This window comes from Panthera onca, chromosome E2 (assembly GCF_046562875.1).
Source record: "Panthera onca isolate mPanOnc1 chromosome E2, mPanOnc1 haplotype 2, whole genome shotgun sequence".
In the NCBI taxonomy this organism is placed as follows: domain Eukaryota; kingdom Metazoa; phylum Chordata; class Mammalia; order Carnivora; family Felidae; genus Panthera; species Panthera onca.
Window position 1 is genome coordinate 32,868,549 of NC_138353.1, and position 26,632 is coordinate 32,895,180.

Below are 26,632 nucleotides of genomic sequence, written 5' to 3' on the forward strand. Positions count from 1 at the left end.
TTGTGGCTGAAACTCCCCTGGATCGGAGCTGAAGCACTCACATTTCACTCAACACACACAGACACCTTCTCTCATAGGGAGTCCACATAATCTTGAATGCTGGGGGTTGTGAGAATGTTCTGAACACAGAATTAAATTTTGTTCCTTGTACATTATTTTACGTTCTGATTTTGTTTCATCTGACTAACAAGGTCATTATGATACCAAGTAATACGCCAGCCATCACGGGGATTTATTGAAGAAATCTGGTAGCCTTCCAAGGCTAGTAGCATTGTTTGATGTTGAAAAGAATTCCCCTAAGAATCGCCCTCAAGACCATAAAACATCGGTGAAAGCAGCTGATTCCACGAAGTAGCTCAACACAGAAACGGAGCTAAGGATCGCGGGTGACATTGTGGAAGAAGGAAAACCAAATCACACAGAGAGAACTTCCCATGGAGCAGAAGAGAAGAAGCCAGGAGGGAGCAGAGAAAGGGAGAGTAAAGGAGAAGGAGGACTGGGGAGGGCTGTGGAAGTGGAGGGTATCAGGGGAAGGTATCCGTCCAAAACTCCACCTCTTGCTCCTTCAGTTTCTGTCCCACGCTCACATTCAAATCCAGCTTCAGGTACTGCTCGCTCTGGGTGTAGGCTGGCCACAGAGGCACACCTTCCCCGTTAGGGTTCCTGGAAGTGAGGGCAGAGATGGGGGTGAGATTTCTACCCCCAGACACCTGGCTGTGGGGAAAGCCCGCACCAAGGCAGTGCTCACTTACCCGGTCCGAGCAAAGTTGGCCCAGTACCTCATCATCTTCCTGCTCAGCAATTTCTCCTCCTCGGTGGCTCCTTCTGAAGGAGACAATCACAAAATCCGGCTCTCACACGGATTTGCCAGAAGCCCAAGGTGCTTCGGGCCTGCTGAATCTCGTTCACACCTCCCTTCCCACCGGGATCCTCTCACTGGCCCACCGTTCAATCCTCAATCGTTGGGCTCATTTTGTGTCTGCACATACTGAGGCCTAGAGCCGCCAGGGTTTGCCCGAGGGATCCTGGCTTCCAAATGGAGGAGGCAGATCACACAGCTTCCCTGTCTCACCAGTGCTCTTCCAGAAATTCCCATGAGGCTGCAGGTTTCCTAGGGTCAGAGGCCACCTCTCTCTCTCTCCTTCTACCACTCCCCCTCAAACAATTAATTAATTATGGCATTTCTCTATTTGAGAAAGTAATACTTGCTCAAAGGACAAATCCAAAATGCAGGCAGGGTATCTAACGAAAGTGAGTTTCCCTCCTGTCTCTTCCCTCCAGACACCCAGTTAGTTACCAGCCTCAGAGGCAACCATAGCTACCAGCTTCTTGAGTGTCCTCCGAAGGCAGGCTAGCCTCGTGCAAGGGTTTTTGGCAGATGCCTTTTTACATACTCAGTATAACACGAACATATATCCTGCGTCTTTCTCTTTGTACTAAAACTGTATCCAGGAGATAGGCCCACACTGTTGTCTATAAACCTTCCATTCATTGCCATTTATTGTTCTATAAATGTATAACACGTAAGTATGTATATATTCAGTTATCTATGAATATATAATTCAGGCATCCAATATTCTCTTGGTGGATCTTTGCATCGTTTCCAATCTTTTGCTGGTGGAAACAATGCTTCAGTGTGTGCCTAAACCTTTGCCTGTATATAATTGTGCAAAAAATTCTAGAAGTTGAACTGCTAGGGTAAAGACTATCTGCATTTTAAATTTTCCATTAATATATGAGGTTGTCTGTCTCCCCACACCTGCTGAAATATATTATGTAAAATGTATCGCTCTCCCCAACCTCGATAGTTGAGAGAGAATTCCTCAGTCAAGGTTAACGTTCAATCCTCTTGATATGGGTGAGGTCGAGTGGATTTTCATGCTTAAAAGTCACATGTTTCTTCTTCCATAAACTATTTATATATTTCCCAGTGTTTGACTGGGTTGGTCTTTTCCCATTGATTTTAGGAGTTCTTTATATATATTACGTACCATATATATTTATAGATACATATACCATATATCTCTCTATCTCTATCTATCTATATTTTTTTTTATTTTTTTATTTTTAATTTTTTTTTAACCTTTATTTATTTTTGAGACAGAGAGAGACAGAGCATGAACAGGGGAGGGTCAGAGAGAGGGAGACACAGAATCCGAAACAGGCTCCAGGCTCTGAGCTGTCAGCACAGAGCCTGACGCGGGGCTCGAACTCACGGACCGCAAGATCATGACCTGAGCCGAAGTCGGCCGCTTAACCGACTGAGCCACCCAGGCGCCCCCTCTATCTATCTATATTTTTTAAGTAGATTTCATGCCCAGTGTGGAGCCCAATGAGAGGCCTGAACTCATGACCCTGAGATCAAGACCTGAGCTGAGATCAACAGTCAGATGGTTAACCGAGCCACCCAGGTGCCCCAAGAGCTCCTTAGATATTAAGGAATTTAGCCTTTGATACACATGCGGTTCATTTTTTCCCATTTGGAGATTCCTGTGCCCATCACACAGTTATGAGCTCAGTGATGGCTGCTGAGTAATAGTAACAGGGACATTTATTAAGTACTCACTGTATACCTTATGAGAATTGTTTCATTTAATCCTTAAGACAACGTAGGAGGCAGTTGTGTCATTACCTGTATTACAAGGATGGGAATGAATAAATCACATAATGAATAAACCTCAGAGCGCATACTCTGGCAGAGGCTCTGTCCTCATTGTCAAGAAGCCAGCGCGAACTGCTTACGAGCCTGTGTTGTGCACTTCCTTAAACAAAATATTTTAGTGATATCTACAGTGTGTAGTTCCTATATTTTCTCTATTGATAACCTCATATGACTGGCTTCTTATCTGAGGCACTGAATAGGTCATAAATTCAGGAATGAATGAGCAAACCTTGCTAGCAACAGTTTGCAAGCATCTGCATTAGATCACCTGGGTCCCACTACTTTGGGCTGGAATTATGAAAAACATGTTTGTTTGTTTGTTTGTTTTCCTTTTAAAGCCCTGGGTAGCATCAGTGATTCTAGAAAGGGCAAGGAGGGTTGAGACTAGTGGTCAGAGAGAAGGAAGAAAGAGGTTCTAATTAAAAACAAAAAAATTAGATTGCATGAGTGCCCTCAAGGGCCCACACCTTTAGGCTTTAGTATGAAGAGAAACACTTATCAAGCAAATGCTGGCAACTCCTTTTCCTAAAAATAAGAGGAGGGCATTTTCCAGGGAATGGCTATGTCTGTTAACCATAGATTAAATACTAACCCACCAGTCTTCTGGACTCTTGCATAGTATTGGGCGGTTGAGGGACTTCGTGCTAACAGTGCCTTCTCCCCAGCTCATCCCAAGCTCCAGTCCCTGCGAGAACAGAAGCCCCCGAAGCCGTTTCTTACCGAACATGACAATGTCGCCTTTCAGGAAGGCACCTCCAAAGACGAAGCGGATTTCATCAGAGTGATCGGCTTTCACGAAAGCTGGCCTTGTGTCGTTTAAGCACTGGGGCCGGTGTTGAAACTCATAGAAGTAGACAGGTGCGCCAGCATCTGTGGAGAGGCAGGAAAGGGCCTGCGGCCGGTGCGCATGCGCAGCGGAGCAGGGGCGGCCCTGCGTCCCCACCCAGGCTGGTCCTGGCTCCACAGACCCACGGGTGGGATGGCTGAGAGAAGGCAGGTGACTCGAACCATGCTAACTTCCTTCTTCTTTGTCGGAGGCCAGCACTTCCTGCCACAGCAGCCCCTACGCCCCTGGTGGCAAGAGCTCAGCACCCCTCCGGGCAGTCTGAGAGGGCAATAGCTTTTTACTTCTCTAAAAGCCTTTCTTACTGAGCCAAGACCTACCTCCCTGTGACTTCTTGTCACTAACTCTGGTTCGGCTGTCTGGAGACAAAGCGAACAAAGTTACTCCCTGCTTTCAACATTGTTTCATCTCTCTTCAGCTGAAGGCCTTTGCTTCGTAATCCCCCCTTCCTTCCCTGCATCATCAATTTTTCTCTACTGGACCACTGCCATCAGTAGCCAACAGGCTTCCAGAGTCTCCCGTTAACATGCATACACACATGTGCAACGTACACACGCACCGACACACACACGCACACACATACACATGCACACCCACAGGCACACACAAACACACGTACTCTTGGTCTCCGTTTCCCTTCTGGTTACTGCCTTATCTCTCTAAATCCCTTCTAGCAAGACCTGACATTACTCATCATCTCTGCTTCCTCTCCTCTCATTGTCTCTTTCTTTCTCTCTATTAACTGAAGTATCATTTACCGGCAATAAAAAACGCAGATTTTAATTACACAGTTTGATAAGATTTTACAAATGCACTGACATTCACGACATGACATCACCATGCCCAGGTATACAGACCGTTTCTATCACCCTGGAAAATTCCCTTGTGTGTCTTTGTAGTCACTCTACCAAGAGACAATCCATGTTTTTATTCCTGTCACCACAGATTAATTTCGCCTGTCCTTGACCTCTGTGTAAACGGAATAACACATTATATAGACTTTTTTGTGTCTGGCTTCTTTTCTTCAGTGTAATGTTTTTGAGATTCATGCACGTTATTGCACATATCAGTAGTTGATTGTTTTTTCATCACCAAGTAGTATGCTACTGCATTAATATATCACAATGTATTTATCCATTTGTCTGATGATAGACTTTTAGGTTCTTTCTAGTTTGGTGGTATTATGATTAAAGCCGCTAGGGATATCCGTATACAAGTCTTTTGTAAGGACATATGCTTTCACTTTTCTTCAGTGAATATCTAAGAGGAGAATGGTTGAGTAACAGGGTAGATGTACATTAAACTGTGTAAGAAACTTGACAGCTCTCTAGAATGGTTATGTCATTTTACATTCTCTCCAGAAGTATATGACACTTCTGAATATTCCACATCCTTGGATGTGGAATACTTCTGGGTATATAGTTTGTGGGGTTTTTTTTTTTTTTCAGTTTTTAAAAATTTTATTTTAAGAGAGAGAGAGAGCACAGAAGGGCAGAGAAAGAGGGAGAAAGAGAATCCCAAGCAGGCTCCACACTGTTAGTGCAAGCCCAATGTGGGGCTCAAACTCATGAACTGTGAGATCATGACCTGAGACAAAACCAAGAGTCAGAGGCTAAACCCACTGAGCCACCCAGGCGCCTCTGTGTTTTTAATATTAGCCGTTCCAGAGGTGTAAATGGTCTCCTCATTTGAACTTTATTTTGCATTTTCCTGATGACTAATAATGTTGAGCACCTTTTCAGCCTTCAGGTATCTTGTTTTGTGAAGTATCCCTTCAAGCCTTTTATCCATTTGTAATTGGATTGTTTGTCTCCTCGTTATTGAATTGTAAGAGTTCTCACATTCTGGATATGAATTTTTTTGTCAGACAATTATGTTGTGAATATTTTGGTCCAGTCTGTGGCTTGCCTCTTCATTTTTGTAACAGCGCTCTGGGTTTTTTTTTTCTTTTAATGTAAAATACACGTAATGTAAAATTCACCACTGTAACCATTTCTAAGTGTGCAAATCAGTGGCTTTTAGTAGGTTCGGAATGTTGTGCAACCATCACCACTATCTAGGTCCAGAACACTTTCAGCACCCCAAACAGAAGCCTTTATGCAGTCCCTCCCCATTTGCCCTTCCTTCGGAGACTGCTTTCTGTCTCTATGGATTTGCCAATTCGGACATTTTATATAAATGGAATCACACATGTGGCCTTTTGGGTCTGGCTTCTTTCACTTAGCATGTTTTCATAGTGCAACAATGTTGTAGCATGTATCAGCATTTCATTTCTCACTATGGCCACATAATAATCCATTGTATATAGACACCACATTTTGTTTATCCTTTCATGGGCTGATGGACCTTTGGCGTTGTGACCACTGTTTGATCTCTCTGAAGAAGGCTGCTGTGAACATTCATGTCACACTATTGTTTTCAGTTATCTTGGGTGTATCCCTAGAGTGGAACTGCTGAGTTGTAAGGTAATTTTATGTTTAAGTTTTTGAGGAACAGGCAAACCATCTTTCCACATTTGCATGTACCATTTACCGTTCCCACCAGCTGTATATGAGAGTTCCAGTTTCTCCACATTCTCAATAACATTGTGGTTTTCTGGGTTTTGTTTGTTTATTTGTTCTTTTATTGCAGCAACTCTGGTGTGCTTATGAAGTGGTATGTTACTGTGACTTGATCTGACTTGCCTTCCCTGATGGCTAATAATGTTGATCACCCTTTCATGTGCTCATTAGTCATTTGTATATCTATTTTAGAGAGATGTCCATTCAGTTCTTTGCCCATTTTTGAATTGAGTTATTTGGGCTTTTTGTTGAGTCCTTCATATATTCCGAATAACAGACCCTTATCATATACAGTAAAACCTTGGTTGGTGAGCATAATTTGTCCCGGAACATGCTTGTAATCCAAAGCACTTGTATATCAAAGTAAATTTCCCCATAGGAAATAATGGAAACTCAGATGATTCATTCCACAACCCAAAAATACTCACATAAAAATGGTTACAATACTATAATATAATACAAAATAATAAAGAAAATACAAAATAGAAAGAAAAATAAGCAAAGTAACGTGCACTTACCTTTGAAAACCTTCACGGCGGATGTGAGGGAGACTAGAGGAGGGTTATTGTGTAGGAAGAATTTCACTATCGCTATTAGAATCATTGCTATCCATTGGCTCAGTGGAATCGTTTTCTTTTCATGCAGCTTTAATAAGCAACCCACCCAATGACACTTGCTTTTGCCTCCTTTTGAGGACTTCACAGAAATATGACATTGCATTGTCATTAAATAGATCCAACACTCGCACACCTGCAGCCTTATTTGGATGGTGCTTTTCTACAAAATGTTTCACTGTTTCCCACATTTTACATGTCTCCCTAATCTCACGGGAAGTGAGGGATTCCTCTGCCTTTTTCTCCTCCTCTGCCAACGAGATCCCCTCCATAACCTCTTGTTGTTGCTCGTGATGCAGATCCTTCAGTTCGTCGGTGGTCAGCTCCTGGCCATGTGTCTCCACCAGCTCTTGAATATTGTCCTCATTCACCTCCAGTCCCATGGACTTCCCCGCAAACATGGCCAACTGACGGCTCCTGTTCACGAGCAAGCCCCCTCCAAATCATGTCCAAGAATGCAGTTAGGCCACAGTTTTCTCCAAGCAGAACTGAGGGTCCTCTTGGTGACCCCATCCCAGGCTTTATCGATGATCTTGAGGCAGCTCACGATGTGGAAATGATTTTTCCAAAATGCTCAGAGGGTAAGGTTTGTTCCTTCAGTTACCTCAAGGCACTGCTGAAATAGTGCTTTGGTGTAAAGCCTTTCAAAGTTTGAAATGACCTGCTGATCCATGAGCTGGAGGATTGGAGTGGTGTTGGGAGGAAGGAACTTGACCTTAAGGAACTCGAATTCCTCCAGTAAGTCGTCCTCAAAGCCTGGAGGATGAGCAGGAGCGTTATCCATAATCAGCAAAGCTTTGAGTGGCAGATTATTTTAAAAAGGTATTTCTTCACCGCAGGACTGAAGCCCTCGTTGAGCTACTCAGTGAACAAGCTATGAGTGACCCAAGCCTTCCTGTTGGACCTCCATACAACGTTTAACTGGCTTGTCTGCACCTTGCATTTCTTGAAGGTTTGTGAATTCGTGGAATGATACACGAGCAGGTGTTTGACTTTAAAACTCTAGCCTGCGTTATTACAAAACAAGAGGGGGAGATGGTCTTTCACGGGCTTGTGACTGGGCATTGCATTCCCTTCTTCTGTAATGTAGGTCCTCTTTGGCATCTTTTTCCAAAACAGCCCCATCTCATCACAGTTAAAAACTTACTCTGGCAGGTAACACTCGGAAACCATGAGCTTCTTGAACTCGGTAGTGAACGCGTCAGCTGCTTTAGCATCCGAACTCAAAGCCTCTCCATGCCTCACAACACTACGGATGCCACTTGTCCTCTTAAAGTTATCAAACCAACCCCTGCCTGCCTTGAAGACTTTTTCATTTTCTGTTGATGTACCTGGCAGTTTACTTATGAGGCCAGCGTACAAGGCATTTGCCGTCTCATAGATAAAGTTCTTGGTCACAGTATCACCTGCTAGTTGCTTCCCATTTATCCAAACCAGAAGCAACTTTTCTACATCTTCCAGAACACGTGGCCATTGCTTTGATATTCTCCTGACTCCTTTTGGTGCATCTAGCCCCCTTATTTCTTGTTTCTGCTTTAATATTGTGCAAATGCTCAATGTAGATTTCCTATAAAATCTTGCAATTTCGGCCACCCACATACCTCATTCTGACCTCTCAATGATTTCCTTAACTTCCACCATAATCATCTCCTTCTTACTGCCTTTCCTTTCAACATTTTTCTGCATGGGGACCATTGTCTATGTTCACACAGATGTTGACTACAGCACAATATTAATAAACTCTTGTCTTATACTGTATTTAATGTAACTGGCAAGGCAGCAGAGGAAAGGGTCTATATCTCAGGCAGCCTGACCTAGAATGAAGCAAAGCATTCCTAAGCTTACTCTTGTATGGAAAAGCAAAGGACTGTCCATAGGTGCTTTGAAGGGACAAAAAATATACTAGTGCCAGTTGTAGGCACCTTCCGATGTTTTGAAAAATCACTGATTTCTGCCAAACACTCTGGCCTGAGACTGAGCATCTGAGCATGGGAGACGATCACCCACAATCCCACAGCAAGAGAGAGAGAGAGAGAGAAGAATCAGGCTCAGCTGTGATCATGTGATGTTTGGTGTCATGTACTATTTGTATTGCAAGACATTGCTCATTTATCAAGTTAAATTTTATTAGAAATGTTTGCTTGTCTTGTGGAACACTCGCAGAACAAGCTGCTCTCAATCCAAGGTTTTACTGTATATGATTTGTAAATATCTTCTCCCATTCTGTGGGTTGTCTTTTCACTTCCTTTATATTGTGCTTTGATGCACAATAATTTTTAATTTTTATGAAGTCCAATTTATCTATTTTTTCTTTTTTCATTACGCTTTTGGCATTATATCCAAGAATCCATTGTTACTTCCAAACTATCTGTATCTTTATTTCTAAAGTGAGTCTCTTTTAGAACAGCATACGGTTGGACTCTGTTTTTATAATCCGTTCATTCTGCAATCTCTGCCTTTTGAGAGAATCCATTTATATTTAGTGGAATTACTGATTAGGAAGGATTTATTTCTGCCATTTTACTATTTGTTCTTCAATATGTCATATATTTTTTATTCTTCAATTCTTCCATTACTACTTTCTTTTGTGTTAGATAATATTTTCTAGTGTACCAGTTTGATTCCCTCTTGTTTCTTTTACTCTACATATTTGTAGTTATTTTCTAAGTGGTTGTTCTGGGGATTATAATTAACATCCTAATTTAAAATAATGTATTTCAAATGAATACCAACTTTGTCTCAATGGTATACAAAAACTTTCCCCCTTTATAGCTCTGTGCCTTTATGTTGTTGTTGTCACAAATTGCACCCCGATGCACTGTATGTCAAAACATAGATTTAAAATTATTGTTCTTTACACTTGTCTTTTAAATCATATAGGAAGAAAAGAGACATTAGAGAACCAAAAATGAATTAATACTGACTTCTACAAGTAAACATAAGTGATGTGAGTACCTTTAGTGGTGCTCTTTTTTCTTCTTGTGGGTTTCAGATACTGTCTAGTGTCCTTTCATTTCAGCCTTAGGGACTCCCTTTATCATTTCTTATCAGGCAGGTTTACTAGTGACAAAATCTCTCAGGTTTTGTTTATCTGGCAATGTCTTGATTACTCCTTCATTTTTCAAGATAGTTTTGACAGATATGGAAATCTTGGTTGGCAGGCACTTTATTATTATTATAATTATTAGTTATAATAATAATTATTAGTTCAGCACTTTGAATATGCCATTCTGGCCTCTGTGGTTTCTGTTGAGAAATCAGCTGTTAATCTTATTGAAACTACTTTGTACATGATCAGTCTATTCTCTCTTACCTTTTTCAGGAATTTCTGGTTTTGGTTTTTGATTGATTGTAATATGTCTCTACATACATTTCTTTGAGTTTCCTCCTACTTGGGAGTCACTGAAATTCATGTACATGAATATTTACATCTTTCATCAAATTTGAGACATTTTGATAATTACTTTTTTAATATTATTTTTACCTCTTTTTCTCTCCTCTCCTTCTGGAAGTCCTATCATGCATATGTTGAGATGTTTAATGGTGTTCCACAGGCCTCTTGAGCTCTGTTTACTTTTCTTCATTCCTTTTTCTTTCTGATCCTCACATTGGGTGATCTCAATGGATTTGTGTCCAAGTTCTCTGTTTCTTTCTTCTCTATGTTCAAATCTGCTGTGGAGTCCCTCTAGTGAATTTTCCATTCCAGTTGTATTTTTCAATGCCAGAATATCTATTTGGTCCTTTTTATAATTTTATAAATTCTCTCTTTACTGCTTCTGTATGTGGTGAAACATCATTCTCATGGTTTCCTTTAATTTTTTATATGTGGTTTCCTTCAGCTATTTGAGCATGTTTAATAGTTGGTTTAAAGTCTTCAGTAAATCCAATGTCTGGGGTTCTTCAGGGACAGTTTCTATTAATTATTTTCCTGTCTGTGGGCCATACTTTCCCATTTCTTTGCATGCCTTGTAATATTTTGTTGAAAACTGGAGATTTTGAATATTATATTGTGGCAACTCTGAACATCAGATTCTAACTCCTTTCCATGGTTTGTTGTTACTGCTTGTTGTGGTTGTGGTCGTTTGTTTGTTTAGAAATGTTTCTGTACTGGGATGCCTGGGTGGCTCAGTCGGTTAAGTGTCCGACTTCAGCTCAGGTCATGATCTCACAGTTTGTGGGTTTGAGCCCTGCGTTGGGCTCTGTGCTGACAGCTCAGAGCCTGGAGCCTGCTTGGGATTCTGTGTCTTCCTCTCTCTCTGCCTCTCCCCCGGTCTCTCTCTCAAAAATAAAATAAAACATTACAAAAATTAAAAATATAAATGTTTCTTGGTCATGTGTAGCCACCAAAGTCTTTCTCCTGTTTTCTCAGTGGTCAACTAATAATTTTATGGCTCAGCTGAGGTTTTCATAAAAGCCTAAAACAAACAAACAAAATCTCCCAGTCTTTGAAGATGGACATTGTGTGTGTGTTGGAACATCCCTCAACACTCAGCCAGACAGTTTACAACTCTTACTTAGTTTTCACTTTCTGTTTGAGGATAGCCTCCAAGTCAGCCAGATATAACAGCTTAGGGCCATCTCAGGGCTTTTATGAGCATGCTCCCTACTCTGAATATGCACAAGGCCTTCTAAATTCCCAGGTATATGGAGAGCTTCTCAATCCTTTATTCCCAGAGCAGCTCATTGCCCAGCTTTTCCTCCTAAGTGTTGTCTCTTATTTATTCCAACTGTTATCCCTTGCCCCTAGTGGTATCAGCAAATGCATTTGCCTTTAAATGTTCATGAAAAATGCCCTCCAGGTAGGTGTCTAATCCCTGAGAAAGCTCTATGTTAGGGGAAATAAAAGCAAGCCCTTTTAGCTTAGTTGTTTAGGGAGCCACCAGATAGGTCAAAGCAAACAACCACAAGTCTTTGAGAATAGGTTCTTTTTTCTCCCTCCAGTACTAGCAGCCTAGACTATAAATATGGGCTGCTGTCTTTAAGGCCACTGCCTAGCTGGTGGCAGGAAATGGTGCAGAGTAAGTTAACATGCCACAAACACTCTCACTGAGACTCCAGGGTCTATATTTTGATGAAATGTTCATTTGCTTGCTATACACCCTTGATTTATTTCCAGAGTTCTGGTAAAATTGATTCTGACAGTACATGCCAATTTATTCACTGCTTTTGTGGTGGGACAGATTTTGGACTTTCCTCCTCCACCACTTTTGCTACCAGTGTTAATAGTGTTTTTTGAAAAGTTTATTTTGCTTAAGTACAAGTTAAGCTTTTGCATTTGGGTCTACAACTCAACTCACATTGATTTTTGGGTATAGTGTGAGTTAGAGGGTTGAGGCTCACTTTTTCTACATAGATATCCAGTCATTTCAGCTCTGTTTTTTGAACAGAATTTCCTTTCTCCATTGACTTATCTTAGCACCTCTGTCAAAAACTGGTTAACTGTCGATTTTCTGGACTCTCCACTCTGTTCTATGTGTCTATTCTTCAGCCAGTACCAGACTTTCTTAATGACTGCACTCAAAAATAACACTTGAAATCAGATAACTTGTAAGTCCACTAACTTTGGTGTTCTTGTTCAAGATTGTTTTGGCTCTCCTTGCATTTCCATGTAAATTTTTCGAGTCAGTTCATTCATTTCTCCAAAACCACTGGTGAAAGTTTGAGATTGGGATTGTATTCTCTGGAGATCAGTTTGCTCATTTTCTCTTGAATCCGTTTTAACCGGGCTTTTACTCCCATCATCCTATCACAATAGTTCCTGTCAAGGTCACCAGTGACCTCTGTGTTCCCAAATTCAAGAGTCCGTTCTTGGTCCTCATTCCCTTGTCACCTTTGCAGATCTTTTGATACAGAATCCTATAGTTCCCTGCCACTGCTATCCCCCACCCTGTGTTTTTTTACTTATATTACCATCTAACACATATATATTCTAACTTGACTTGTTTGTTAGTCTCCCCAACTAGAATGTGAGTTACATGGTGCCTTTGTTTTGTTCACTGATGTATCCTCAGGGCCCAGAATACTGTCAGGAACATAGTAGGCTCTTGATAAAAAATTGTGGAAACAGAAGGAAAGGGGAATGGAAGAGAAAGAGAGAGAGAGAGAGAGAGAGAGAGAGAGAGAGAGAGAGAGATGGAGAGAGAATAAGGGCAGGGCAGGGGTAAGGAGGGAAACAAGGTTTGTGTCGCCACAAGTAATACTCCCTTTCTGATTGCTCCACTACTGCTGATACCTAAAATGTTTGGGAAGACACTTTCAGAGAAAGGAACATGGGAAATAAAATTATGGGGAGGTGGGAATTTTCTGGATGGTCCTGACGAAGGAGGAGAAACAGAAACAACAAAAACTGATCAGCATCCCTGAACTCTGAAAGGCACGGCAATTGCAAAGGTCAGCCTGCAGGGTTGTATCCCAGACATCCTTGGGAACTCCCTCTAACTGAGGGAACAGAAGGGTGGAGCAGGGCCAGTCATCAGGCAACAAGAATTCCCGCAGCCACTGGCCTTGCTGAGCTGTGACCCTGCTGTGACAGGAGCGGGGGTAGTGCTGAGAGACTCACCTCTATGATGTCGAGCTGTGACCACCCCAGGGACCGCAAAAAGCACATCTCCAAGCAAGTCCAGAAAACTATCTCGTATTTCAACCGGGAAGTGCTTGTTGTAGAAGTAATGATCAGCCACAAGGTGCAAATACTGGGTGGGGATCTGCTGTAAGAAATCATGGCCACAGGAGATCCAGGTCAGCAACATCCAACACGTCAAGCATTTGCCTGGGCAGACGTGATTCTGAGGTCTTTACATGCATCGCCTCGTTTAATGCACACAGTGATCCCGTGATGCAAATATCAAAATTAGCCCCCTTTCACAGATGAGGGCACTGAGGCTTAGAGAGGTTAAGGGGTTGTCCAAACTGGTACAGCCATTCTTTCACTTGCAGCCAAATTTCATGCTACTAATCACCGTGCACATGCCTCTCTGAGATGCTCCAGAAACGGCCACCCTTGGCCAGAACTGGCAACATGGTTTGCAGGGCAACGTTGTTCAAAAATGATACCAATTTCAAGATGGTGACAACATAGCATTCAATCAAGTGTAGAACTCTTCTGAGTGTAGACCTTTGTGCCAACACAGGTCCCACACCCAGGAGGCCGGCTTCAGGTAGTAGCACTGCCTCCAGTCCTTTGCTGATTCGAGCTAGTTGCTCTCTTGGAGTTCCCTCATCTATAAAAAACAGGCCGTGCTGGGGATCGCATGAGATATGAAGAAAGAAACATGCTGTCTGGCACAGAGCAGGTCTTCTGCTCTATTGGTTTCCCTCAACACCTATTGCCAAAACCCTTAACGGGGCAATTCCCTGACTTCTTGACCCGACACTGGGCTGCCTCCCAGTCTTCGATCCCTCAACTTGCCCCCAGCGCCAATGCCAGAGGATGCAACGTAAACTTCATGAAGATTCAGGGTCTGCCACATCAATGATGTTCTCGGGGATCTGGGGGGTCTAGGGAATGCTGGGATAAGTTATGGCACCTCAGCCACCATCCCCACCCCCCAACATGAAAACAAGCATGGTCCTGCAGATGTTTCTCTGGAATCTGGAGGCAGTATACAGCACACTCAGACTTGTTCATCAGGTCCTCTGAAGGCTGAGTGTTTTTAATCAGGCCCAGAGCAAGTCCAGGCTCTGGTGCAAGTGTCTCTGACTTGGACCATGTGACCAGCAGACCCCTAGGTGCTCACGGTACCCAAGGAGGGTCCGGATGCTCTGTGGACCCTCTGGTGAGCCCCAGTGGGATACTCACAGTGCAGACCCCTGGGGTTCCAGAGCAAGGCTATGCCATCTGCATCAGAGAACAACTTAATCATTTGAAAAGCACTTGCTCTGCCACCTAGGAGAGACTGCGTGCCCTTCCAGTCCTCCTGCACCTCCCCACAAAGCCCACTTCCCACTCCTAGGACCTGGTTCCACATACCTACTCCTCTTGAAATGCCCTCTGCTCAAATGTTTCCCTTTCCTAAACCAGATCAATCACCTCCTCCTCCATGAGGCCATCTCCAATCCAGCCTGCGAGGTCTCACTGTCTGGTGTATATATTTTAAGTATCTCTCAAACCTTAATCCCAGTTCGGACCACTAGATAGCCAAGACTCATCAAACATTACCTCTGGGCCTTGGGGCCCGAAGGATCCCCTGCCTCTGGTCTGGCTCACTCTGTGGCCAGAAGGCTCTTTCCAAAATGGAAATCAAATCATGCCGCTCTTCCTCTGTTCCCAGCCCCTGGGATGAACTGCACCTTCCTTTCAGAGCATATAACAGCTGCAAGCACCCTCCTCTACTGCAGCCTACCCTGCAGCTGACCTCATCACACTCCTCTGCTTCTAATCTTGGGTCCTCCGGCCGGGACCTCCAGCTCCCCTGGCCCCTGTTCCTCTACCAGCCAGACAAACCTAACTCATCCTTCAAGGCTCTTCTCCTTGAGGCAGCCACCTGCTTCCTCCTGTGAGCCACATGGGGCCTCGAACATTCCTCTGCTCTGGTTTGCAGACACTACTGAAGTGCCTCCTTCACTTCATCCACCACACGCTCCCCAGGTTCTGCAAGTGTAGAAGGAGTGCCTGCTCTTCACTGTACCTCAGTGCCTAGGGAAGCGCTGGGCTCTCAAGAAGCAGCCAGTCAATGAATAAGTGCACAAAGGGAACCTGGTACAGAGTTCACACTGGATGTTTACGGCAAGAAGGAGGGAAGAAGAGAAAGGAATCCGTTCCTACATCTAGTGTCTGGCTTAAGACCTGATACTGACACATCTGTTCAGGGAGTGAATGAATAAACAGTTGAGTCAGGATCCTGGGCCTCGCTGGAACCTAATACAGTGCCCGGCTGGCGTGGAGTGAATACAGGTCCTTAGTTCCGGGTGTGTTTCAGAATTCAGAACTTTGCTGACTGTGCATAAATAATTCAGTATATAAGCTGCGTGTCATGTCACGTGCTCTGGGGGCAGCTGCCCCAGCCCCCACACTACTTATGTCATCAGAGAAGCACATGAATAGGGGGATGAATGAAGTGGATGAGAACAATAAATACCAAGGGCCACCTATCAGCTAAGGAAGTTTCGGTTGTCCTACAGGCTGTTTTTCAGAGCTCCTTGGATTTTGAGATCGTGAATAAGGGACTGTGGTACTCTATTTGGCAAAGATTCACTGAATGAGTGAACGAGGAATGACTGTAGCCCCAGCCCCTACTGCTGAGTGTGCCCCGAGGAGGTCTGTTAAATAGGTGAATCTCTGACGAGTCACAGTTGCCCAGGCTCACTTACCAGGAACGTGTGTACGAAGTGGAGGGCCAGAGACCTGTTGGAACCCCCGAGGATCTCAGGAAACTCCTGTGGAGAGAAGTAGGGCATCCTCTGTGAGCACCTCAATACACCAGAAGGGAAAGTGGTCTCGCTGAGGGCTGAGGGGCCTGCCTTTTAGAGGGGAGGCTGGGAAGAGCAGGAACCCATTTAGTCCCCAAGGGGCGACATGCAGGAGTGGCCTCAGTGGGTTGGAGCAATGACAGTCTCTTCTCACACTTGCTAAAGGCAGCCATTCCCTGCCATACCTGTGGCATTGTGGGGCCCGAGTGGCTGCCCTGTGGAAAGACCGTGTTATGAGCTGAAATGTGCCCCCCAACCCCCATTCCCACGTTGAAGACCTAACCCCCAGTACTCCAGAGTGTGATAGAGCGGAGACCACGTTTTTCAAGAAGTGATGAAATCAAAGGGAGGACTTTAGTGGGGCCCTAATCCAACCTGACTGGTGTCCTTATAGGAAGAGGAAATTCTGACACACAGAGACATCGGGGTGTGTGCATACAGAAGAAAGACCATGTGGGGACACAGGGAGAAGATGGCTTCGTGCAAGCCAAGGAGGGAGGCCCCACAAGAAATTAAGCCTGCTGACACTTTGATCTTGGACATCCAGCCCCTGGGATTGTGAGAAAATAAGTTTCTGTTGTTTAAGCTACCTGGTCTGTAGTGTTTTGCTGTGGCAGCCCAGGCAAACTAATACAGGCTACAGCTCGGCTTTGACACCACATTCAAAGAGAGGCCAGAAAAATCTCAAACTACTGGTTTATTGTTCTCTTTCTAGAGATCTTTACAATTAGGGCCTCTGAGATGCCAGCAGTTTGCAGAGAGCCAGTGAGGTGGCAAGACTGGTGGTTAAGAGCAGAGGCTTTTCTTGGGTGCCTGGGTGGCTCAGTCGGTTAAGCGTCTGACTCTTGATTTCAGCTCAGATCATGATCTCCCAGCTCGTGAGATCGAGTCCCACGTCGTGCTCTTTGCTAACTAACAGTGCTGAGGCTGCTTGGGCCCAGTCTCTCTCTCCCTCTCTCTCTGCCCCTCCCCTGGTCATGCACGTATGCTCTAAATAAATAAATAAATAAATAAATAAATAGATAGATAGATAAATAAATAAATAAATATTTTTTAAAAAGAACATAGGCTATGCTTGGTACATAGTAAGGGCTAGGAGTAATTACTTGTTAAAAGACCCCTCCCGGGCCAGTATTACAGCTTAAAAACATGAGAGGGTAGAAATACTCTCCACTTGTCAAATGAATTTCGCTTTGACATTTTCTGCTGAAAGTCTTGAGATAATAAATCACGAGGGTAAATATTTAAACATCTCTGTCTCCTGGAATCTGAGGGAAACTCCTGAATCATTCAATTTATCTACACGTGTATTTCAACCACTAAGAACCTCTCTATATGTTCAGCAGCTGAAGGATTTGGAGGGAATTTTGGAGGATTTCCTATGGTCTCCAATGGTCAGCAGTGGATGTCGCTGTGAGGTCACATGAACTATCCACACTGATGCAGGCTTTTGAGCTATGCAGACCCAGGCACCAATTCCCATCCTGCCACTTGAATAATTCCAATAGCTAACATTTACTGAAGTGTGCTTGTGAAGCAGGTAGTTAAGATCATCCTATACCACGGATTAAGGAACGAAGGTTCAGAGAGGTTGGGCAGTTCACTTAAGGTCACACAGCAGGTTACCAGAGAACCCAACATTTAATGGCAGAGCCTAAATGCATGAAGAAATTACACAACACTGTCTCCTCCCCCAGCTGGGAGACTTTGGGGAAGGAATTTTAGCCTTTCTGAGACTAAGTTTCTTTAACTGAAAAACAGGAATAACAATGCCCATTTGCAAGTTGTTGGACAGATGGTACACACTGGGCACGTGGAAGAGCTCGGGACTGGCTGCAGTGGTTATGGTGGTGGTGTCATCGGTAGCACCTGCCTTTTTCTTTCTAGCACAAACCTGGTAGCATCGAAAGGCCTTGCTGAAGCCACAGTCTGTGACTCAGATGCCTCATTTGCAACACGAGCAGAAAGATCCTCACTCCCACTTACTCCAAAACATTGCTCTGTAAGTCACATTAATAATGGTAGAACAGGCCTTTAATAGCCCGATGAACTCAGGGTTCTGGTTCTAACCAGCCACCAACTAGCCTTGAACCTTGACAAGCCTCTGGATTTCATAACCACATTTCCCTCAGCTTGAAAGGAGGAGGTTGGTCTCCATGACTGCGCTGTGATGATGTTATGGATTTGAGCATTCCTACCCTTCTGAGGACAGATGAAAAGTTTCTTTCAAATCAACAGGGTCTTCTTTAAATGGCAGGGTCAAGAAACCATGGCTCCTTCTCAGGACTCAAATAATCCCTCCTTGGAGAAGCCTTTCTTGACCACCCCTCCTCCTCCCTAAAGACCTTCTCCCACCAGTTTATGTCCTTCCTAGCACTTACACTTCCGGAAACCATCTTTTCAACTGTCCATTTCATCTGGGCCTCCCCAGTAGGATGTGAGCCTGCAGAAAGCTGGGACTGCATGACTTGTTCACTGTTGAATGCTTGCTTTTTACCAGGGTGTAGAGCGTAAAGTAAATGTTCGCTTCATACTTGTTGAATGAATAAGACAATTCAGTGATTTCGCAACTTGTACAAACCCAGAGAGCATTCTTGGAAGTCAAAATTTCATAACCGCACACGAAAATGTAAAGGCCTGAACATTTTCCAAACCTGCATGAAATTCATCTTTGAAGTAGTAACTGTGCTCATTTGAAACAATCATTTGTGATGTTTTGAACAAAGCTCGAATGGATCCATCCTCTCTTACTTTTTTCATAGAGTTGTTTCTTTCTCCATGAACCTTGTATGAGGAGCAGGGCAGATGCTGACTCCAGCTGCCCTCAATCCTCAGCTACCCTCCTTCAGAGAGGGGAAGGGGCATCACTGTGTCCTTGGCTTCCGGGCTCCCGCATGACACTTGGCGTCCTTGCTGGCAGTGCTGAGCTGTGGAAGCACATACAGCTGCAACACCGCTGAGGAAGCGACAGGAAGGACAGCTGGGATCCTTACCGTGGGCAGCAGGAAGGCACAGTCGTGGTTATTGACTCCGATGATAGAAGGAACTGAATTAAATGCTTTTTGAGTCAATAGGGCTAGAGGCTCATCAGGAAAGAAAAACTCATCAACCACTGGAATGGAAAACGTGATTTTCTGGAATAAGGAAGAAGAGAAAAATCAGCATCTGCTTCCGTTCACAAAATCTGCTGTCCCCAAGCCCCCAGCCAAGGAGACCCAACCCGCCGAGCAGTGGTCAAACTACATTAAGAAAGGAAAAAGCCACAGTTGGCCCATCCTGATGTATCAGTTCTGCTTGGCCGGCCCTGCACTTGCTTAGGCAAAGGGGCTCAAATTCTTTGAGAACCTCTGACCAAATGCAGCAGGCAGAGTGGTGAGCAGGGGACAGGGGAGTGGCCACAGTAGTGGGAATTAGTATGCGCATCTTCCTGAGATGTCCTCCTCAGCACTGTGCCTTTGATCTGGCTGAGTCTTGGGTCTCAGGAGGAAACACCTGGCTTTATCCACGTTTTTTGGGGGTCTCTGTTTGGGAGTGGGGATGGCGGGGAGCACACAGAAGACCTTTCACACTCCATCGGGTCAAGGACTTGTTATCCAGCTCCCAGACTCCAGCACAACTCACAGCGGACCCTTCATCCATGCCAACAAAGTATTTCACAATTGTTGGAATCTGACAGATAATGACCTTGCTCTTCCAAGGACCATCAGAAGCTCTCACTAGCAGAAGGGGCACAAAGAGCTGATTCAGTCCAGTGACTGAAATTTGTCAGTGGTCATCTAGACTCTGCTTACATACCTACAGAGGGGGGTGCCTCACTATCTTCTAAAGGTGCTGGCCCTTTTTCAGAGTTTTTAGAAATTTCCTGGTTATACCAAGCCAAAATGGCTTCCTAACAGAACTCACACTCTTGACACTGATTTTAGCTTCTGGCAGCATGTGGAACAGGGGAAGTCCCTCTTCCCAGTGACTTAAAGACAACATTTGTGTTTTCCTGGATCTTCTCCTGGCTAGGCAGCATCCCTGGCCCATCAAGTTCTTTAAATGACCTGTCATGGTTCTGTACATTCTACAGCCATTACTATGAATCCCAACCTCCATCTTTCCAAATCCCATATCAAAGTAAGTAAGAGAGTGGTGGGGTTTGTCTGCCCTTCCATTCCAAGCACCACCCTGCCCCCAAACCCTCCCGCCCCTCTTCACCTTGCTGATGTCCAACAACTCCTCGGGGGGTTTTGCCCTCAGGCACTGCAGCAGGGCAGCCGAGTCAGACGCATGGCAACCACAGATATGCGCAAGCACCTGCAACTGTTGCCAGAGAAGGACCAGGTCAGAGCACAGCATGGAAAGTCGCCAAGAAAATGAAAAGTGAAGAGTCCTAGATCCTTCATACATGAAGCCTGCTGCCCCTCCCCGCCCCCTGAGGACAGGCGGGCACTGTACCTCTTTGTTCTCTTGCCTGACTCTCCTTGTCATCTTTAGCAACCGCTGGAGTAGGGGGAGGTGGTGTGTCAGCCTGTGGCTGTGGAACAGAGTCAAGATTCCTGGCCATGGGGAGACCAGTCCGATGATGTTGGCTCCACTGGCAGTAGGCCTCACTGAGTCCAGACGCCCAACTCTGGGATGCTGAGTGGAGCCAGGAGCCCCAAGCGTGAGGAGCAGCTTTGCAAGCATGACTTAACTGTCAGTTGAGGCATGATTCTGGCTCAGTGCCAGCCTGTCAGCTCTGTTAAGCCTCATCCCCACCACAGCCTAGAATACCCTGAACAGCTTTTCCTGTCTCACATCAATTCCACTCATCCCTGGCTCCTCCGAGATGTCCTTTCAGACCACTGCAGCTCCCATGAACCCCTTCCTCCTCTGATTTCCTGTTACCTCAAGGATTCCCACCTTCTCTACCTAGCCTTTTCACAAACACTGCCTTGCGCAGTCGTCGAACTTTCCGTGGGAGCTCATCCCTTGAAAGTGGTGGCCCCCCAAGTGTCTGGGAGTCATGAATGCTCTGAGAATCCAGCGAAAGCTACAAACCCTCTCCCTGGGAAAATGCACAAACATATAGAATCTACACACAACGTACAACTGTAGGAGCTCAAGGACCATCTCCCAACTACCCATGGATTTCAGGTTAAAAACCTTTGTCGTAAAATGATTATGGTCTTCTGAAGTCAGTGTAGCCCTTCCCATTTATAAACCCACAGGTCCTAGCATAGAGCTGGGAGGACTATGGACACTCAGCGTACGTGTGCTAAATGAACAAACAGAGGCACAAACTGAAAGTTGATACGTCATGTTCCCCAAATCAATATTCCCGATGCATTGAGAGTATTTTTACAATATTATGACTCCATGTCTCTGCTTGTGGTGTGCACTGTCATTTTCTATCAGGTGTTCAAGCAAATGCACCACGAAAATGCATAGTCCCCAGGAGGTGGCTCCACAGCCCCGTGCTTAATCTTCATTGACCGAATCAGCTCATTTGTTAACTCATTCATTCAGCAAACAGCAATAGTCACCTAGTATGCACCAGGAATCATGCCGGGACATGAAAGATGCAAGAGACCTTGGTCTCCAGGTCCTCACTGTCCGCTAGAGCACTAACCAAGATGACAGATGACAAAAGTCTGGGGCATATGCCTCACCGCCCCCTCACAATCTCATGCCAGGCAACAAGAATCAGTCACAGTGTTATTTCCCACTGAATTGGAAACAGCCTAAGAATCTTTCTTAACAGAGTACTCTAGATAGAGTGGAGTCGATATAGGACATGAGCCGTATATAACACAGGGGACTGAGTTATATATCCTAAGCGAAGAATAATGAATAAGATGTCAGAACAATTACATAGACACTCATGTACACACACACACACACACACACACACACACACACATTCACGCACACCAACAGTATTTCACTGGGGACCTATTTTCTGTCAAACCAGGCCTCCCATAGAGCAATAAGGTTCACCTTGGCCAGCATCAGATTCTTTTGACCATGGTCAGTAGGACTGCCAAGCACATGGTCTATCGACACCTGACCACATTCTCCCCTGACCAAGTAGAGGAGAGGTGTTAACGAGATACCTACATCCTTCTTCCTCTCATCACCAGGGGATCTCATCACTAAAGGCAGGATGGCCACCCCACTCTCCATGATGGCTTTGTGGAATAAGCCATTGGCCATGGGGGACAGAATCTGGAGAGAGAACACAAGAGACCAGGAAAAGTTATGCAGGGGACTCTCCATCCAGCACATACACCACCCACCTTTCCTTGAAGAAACCTTCCCAGGAAGCCTCCTTAAAAGCTTTGTGCTTACAGAAAAAAAAAAAAAAAAAGCCCTGGTTTGGGGACTCAAGGACTAGCCATGGATGTATGGACAAATTATTTAACCTGTCTGAGCCCCAGGTGCCTCAGGAACTTTGAGGTCAAACATCCTGGTGTGTGATTGCTTGCTAGCTCGTTCATTTCCTAGCTGGGGGAATCTCAGGCAAATTGTTTCACATTTCTGAGCATCAATTTACTTCTTGCAAAACTGGAAGGAAAAATGGAGCACATATCACAGAATTGTGGCATAGAGCAGAAGTAACAAATATAGAAGGCTTTGCACAATGCCTGGTCGGACAGCATGCACCCACGAAACGGGGGTTGTCATCATATGTGTAAAGTTGAGTTATTATAATTCACCTTACTGAATTATTTTGAAGATACAAAAATATCTTGTATATTGTCAAGTGCTACACCGTGGAAGCTCTCTTAAACCACTTCTATGTAACAGACTTTTGTGATGAACATGTGACCCTGGAGATGCCAAGCACTCAGAGCCAGTGGGCTATTTTCTAGCACCACCACAGGTTTCTATTCCCACAAGTTTCTGGCCAAGAGGCAGGTGTGTTTGCTTCCTCACTTGTTTGGTCAGTTACACTTGCTACTGTAATTACATAATCAATGAAATACCGCGGGAACCAGTGAAGTATGTGTGTAAGAAAAGAAAACAAAACTATGTTTGGGGGAAAGAAACCTGTGATAAAGACAAGTAGCTGAAAAATACTGCCGGCAAATTAGGTGTGAAAAAGGTAAGAGTAAAATTCGTTGGGTGCGGCGGCAGGGAGCGGAAAATTCCATAAATGCACCTCATTCACAGACTACAAAGCACGCATCTTTTAAAATTCATGCTCACTGTAAAGAAGCTGAAACCGTAATTAGAGGACCATGATTCCAATGGGTGGTTTATGCCAGAGAACCACGCTGGACCTCTAGCCAGCAGACCAACCTTGAAAAGATACCACACTATATACCAAACCACTGATAGAGAAATGTACACTTTCTCTTTGAAGTTAAAATAAAATGGGGCACCTGGGTGGCTTGGTCGGTTAAGCGTCCGACTTCGGCTCAGGTCATGATCTCATGGTCCATGAGTTCGAGCCCCGCGTCGGGCTCTGTGCTGACCGCTCAGAGCCTGGAGCCTGTTTCGGATTCTGTGTCTCCCTCTCTCTCTGCCCCTCCCCTGTTCATGCTCTGTCTCTCTCTGTCTCAAAAATAAATAAACGTTAAAAAAAATAAAAAATAAATAAAATAAAATGTTATAGGGGCGCCTGGGTGGCTCAGTCGGTTAAGCGTCCGACTTCAGCTCAGGTCACGATCTCGCGGTCCGTGAGTTCGAGCCCCGCATCGGGCTCTGGGCTGATGGCTCAGAGCCTGGAGACTGCTTCTGATTCTGTGTCTCCCTCTCTGTCTGCCCCTCCCCCATTCATGCTCTGTCTCTCTCTGTCTCAAAAATAAATAAAAAACGTTAAAAAAATTAAAAAAAAATAAAATGTTATATGCATCCTTTTTTAAAAAAGTTTTAGCTGAACTTTCCTATTAAACAAGTAATTACCAGTCCTGGTAATTGGACGCCAGGGCTTCCACCCTATAAATATAAGGGATTTTTCTTCAAACTATTACTCAGGATGTGATCTTGGGTAATTCATTTAAACTCTTCCTGATGACAGCTCTTGTCCACAAAATGACAGAGAGCCCCTAACTCTCTCTGTGAGGCTTGAGGGAGACAATGTGTATAAAAGTGTTTGTTTCACAGGAAAGCACCAGTCAGCTATAAGTGATTCATGGTCCTCATTTTTGTAACCTCCCCCACCAAGGTCTGTTCAAATCCCAAAGAGAAGAACTCACGAGGCTGGAAACACTGATGGCTCCCGCTGACTGTCCAAAGATGGTTACGGAGCGTGGGTCACCACCGAAGAACTTGATGTTGTCCTGGACCCAGGTTAGGGCGGCCACCTGGTCCAGGAAGGCCCAGTTCCCGCGGGCATGCTCATCCCCTGTGCTGGGGCCAGAAGTAGGGTGAGAATACTCAGTGGGCTGCAATCTGCTTCCTGCCGCTCAAGGAGTTCAAGGTGGAGGCTGTGGGTGGGTGGCCACTCCTTTGCAGGATCTTCCCTGCTGTTCGTCCATCTGCTGGCCAGACGCAGAGGGTCTAGGCCCCAAAAGGAGGGCAGAGTCACAAGACGGGAAGGAGCCAGGTCCTTGACTGACCATGTGAAAAGATGTCTGTCAGTCAGGATCACTCAGTTGGACCTTACTTGAGTGAGAAAGAGATTTTTATTGTTTTAAGCCACCAAGACTTGGGAGTTTATCTGTTATAGCTGCAAAGATTACCTCACTAATTCGGGTCACAGTTATTCAATGTCACTGAAGGCTCATTCTTCCTTACGCAGCTGGGCACTGAATCCCCTGTGGCTGCCATACAGCTGTGCCTCGGGGACCTGGGGTGTCAAGCTCTCAGGGACACTTACTTGAAAAAACCAAATATTCCTAGCCGGTACTGGGTAGTCACGATCAGCACGTCCTCGTAGGCAGCCAGGGCGGACCCATCGAAGAAGGAGGCTGAGCCAATCTTGAAGGCACCCCCGGGGAACCACACCATGACCTGTAGAAGGGAGAGGAACACTCCAGTTGGCCTGCCAGGCATTCACACCCCCTCCCCATACATTTGGGACCTTCCTTCTTTAGGGAAATATAGGTGTCTCACTTTCCTTTCTAAAAGCATGAGAGATTATGTCTTTTGAAGAAGGCCAAGGGGTGAGCATGGAGGCCTGAGTTTGATTCCCAGCTCTGCCACTGACAAACTGTGTGATGCTGGGCAGATTACTTAACCTCTCTGAGGCTCATTTTTCTCATCTATAAGATGTGAAGAATGAAAGTATCTCATGGGCTATCATGAGATTTCAACAAGATTCTGCATTTAAGTTCTTAGAACAATTTCAAGTGCTCAGAAAGTATTAACCAAATATCACTGAACTTGTGACCCACACGAAGACAGAAATCATTGTAAGCCCTGTGGAGAGCAAAATCCGCTTAAACTGTTTTAACTTTACTCTTTCACTACCTACAGAGAGAAGCGAAGCGAGGAGAGAAAAAAAAAGGGAAGAGAAGTGTGAAAACTTTACTATATCAATTAGAAAAATTGGGACTGGGCAACATAAAACATTCACATGGTACTATCATGATTCATATACTTACAAATATATCTTTTTCATTCTCTTTTTTAAGGTCATATTAGGGACTACAAGTCTTGGGCCAGCCATGGGGGATAAGGGAGAACCAGACAAAGCACTGGCTTTGACACGGGAATTTCTACTCACTGTGTGTACAAGGCATTTATGCCATCCCTGTGCCTCATCTTCTTAATCTGTACTATGGGTCCAGTAATCTTTACCCATGATTACTGTGGGGGTTAAATGAGATAATGTACTGTGCCTGGCACACAGTGAATTGCTCAATATATGTTGTTGTTATGATCCAATAGAGTGAGTCTCTCATTGCAGTGGCATGGGGGAGAGATGATGGCTTTCCTACTCACTTATACAGAGATATTTTACATTCCTAAATGAAATACTTAGTATTATTACCTGTCCTCGTTGCAAACAGAAAAATTGGAAGGTGTATATCCTCTTTAAAGGATTTCCCAAACAGAGTCCTTGTAAGCAGTCTTTCTAAATGTTTACAGACCATTAAATACTCAACAGAGGGGAAAATCAAAACAAAATAAAAATTGAAGGTCAAGTTCCTGCCAATAAAGAAGCAATCAGAAAGGAAGTTAGAGGGAATCTGTCATTAAATGACTTTTTAAGAAAATTATTGATGTGCAAGTGATTACATTTCTCTTTTACCCAACAGGGGGTAGGTTGGATTCTAGACACCCAGCCACTCCTCCTGGGTCCCTGGCCGAGAACCTGCTAGCTGGAGCCCCCCACATGGCAGGCAGCCTTACAGGGAGGTTGGAGCCATTGTCCGCATGGGCTGGCGCATAGATGTTAAGGTACAGGCAGTCTTCGGACGCTTCCAATTTGGGGTAATGCAGTTTGAGAATGTGTTGATAGGAGACCAGCCACTCTAAGTCCTGGGAGCATCTTGGAGGAAAAAAAGGAAAAATCTTCAGAGTTGCTGTCAGCACACTTGCCTGGGAGGGGCCAGGTCCCATGACGGCAGGGAGGCCTGGTGTCCTATGTCTGAGCAGAAGAGGCATATGGGAGCTATTGGTACAG

General features: G+C 44.7%; 1 protein-coding gene across 1 annotated transcript in view; it reads right to left on the minus strand.

Moving 5' to 3' along the window:
* Window positions 1-208: 208 nt before the first annotated feature.
* The window catches only part of CES5A (carboxylesterase 5A), a 288,860-nt gene continuing 262,436 nt past the window's right edge, over window positions 209-26,632 (minus strand). Inside the window, 12 exon segments of the mRNA XM_081791541.1 lie at window positions 209-533; window positions 536-663; window positions 753-825; window positions 3,383-3,532; window positions 13,241-13,388; window positions 15,991-16,056; window positions 19,083-19,223; window positions 20,290-20,394; window positions 22,174-22,281; window positions 24,258-24,411; window positions 24,881-25,014; window positions 26,359-26,497. Of these exon segments, the coding sequence (XP_081647667.1) occupies window positions 415-533; window positions 536-663; window positions 753-825; window positions 3,383-3,532; window positions 13,241-13,388; window positions 15,991-16,056; window positions 19,083-19,223; window positions 20,290-20,394; window positions 22,174-22,281; window positions 24,258-24,411; window positions 24,881-25,014; window positions 26,359-26,497 (1,465 nt within the window). The 3' untranslated portion in view covers window positions 209-414.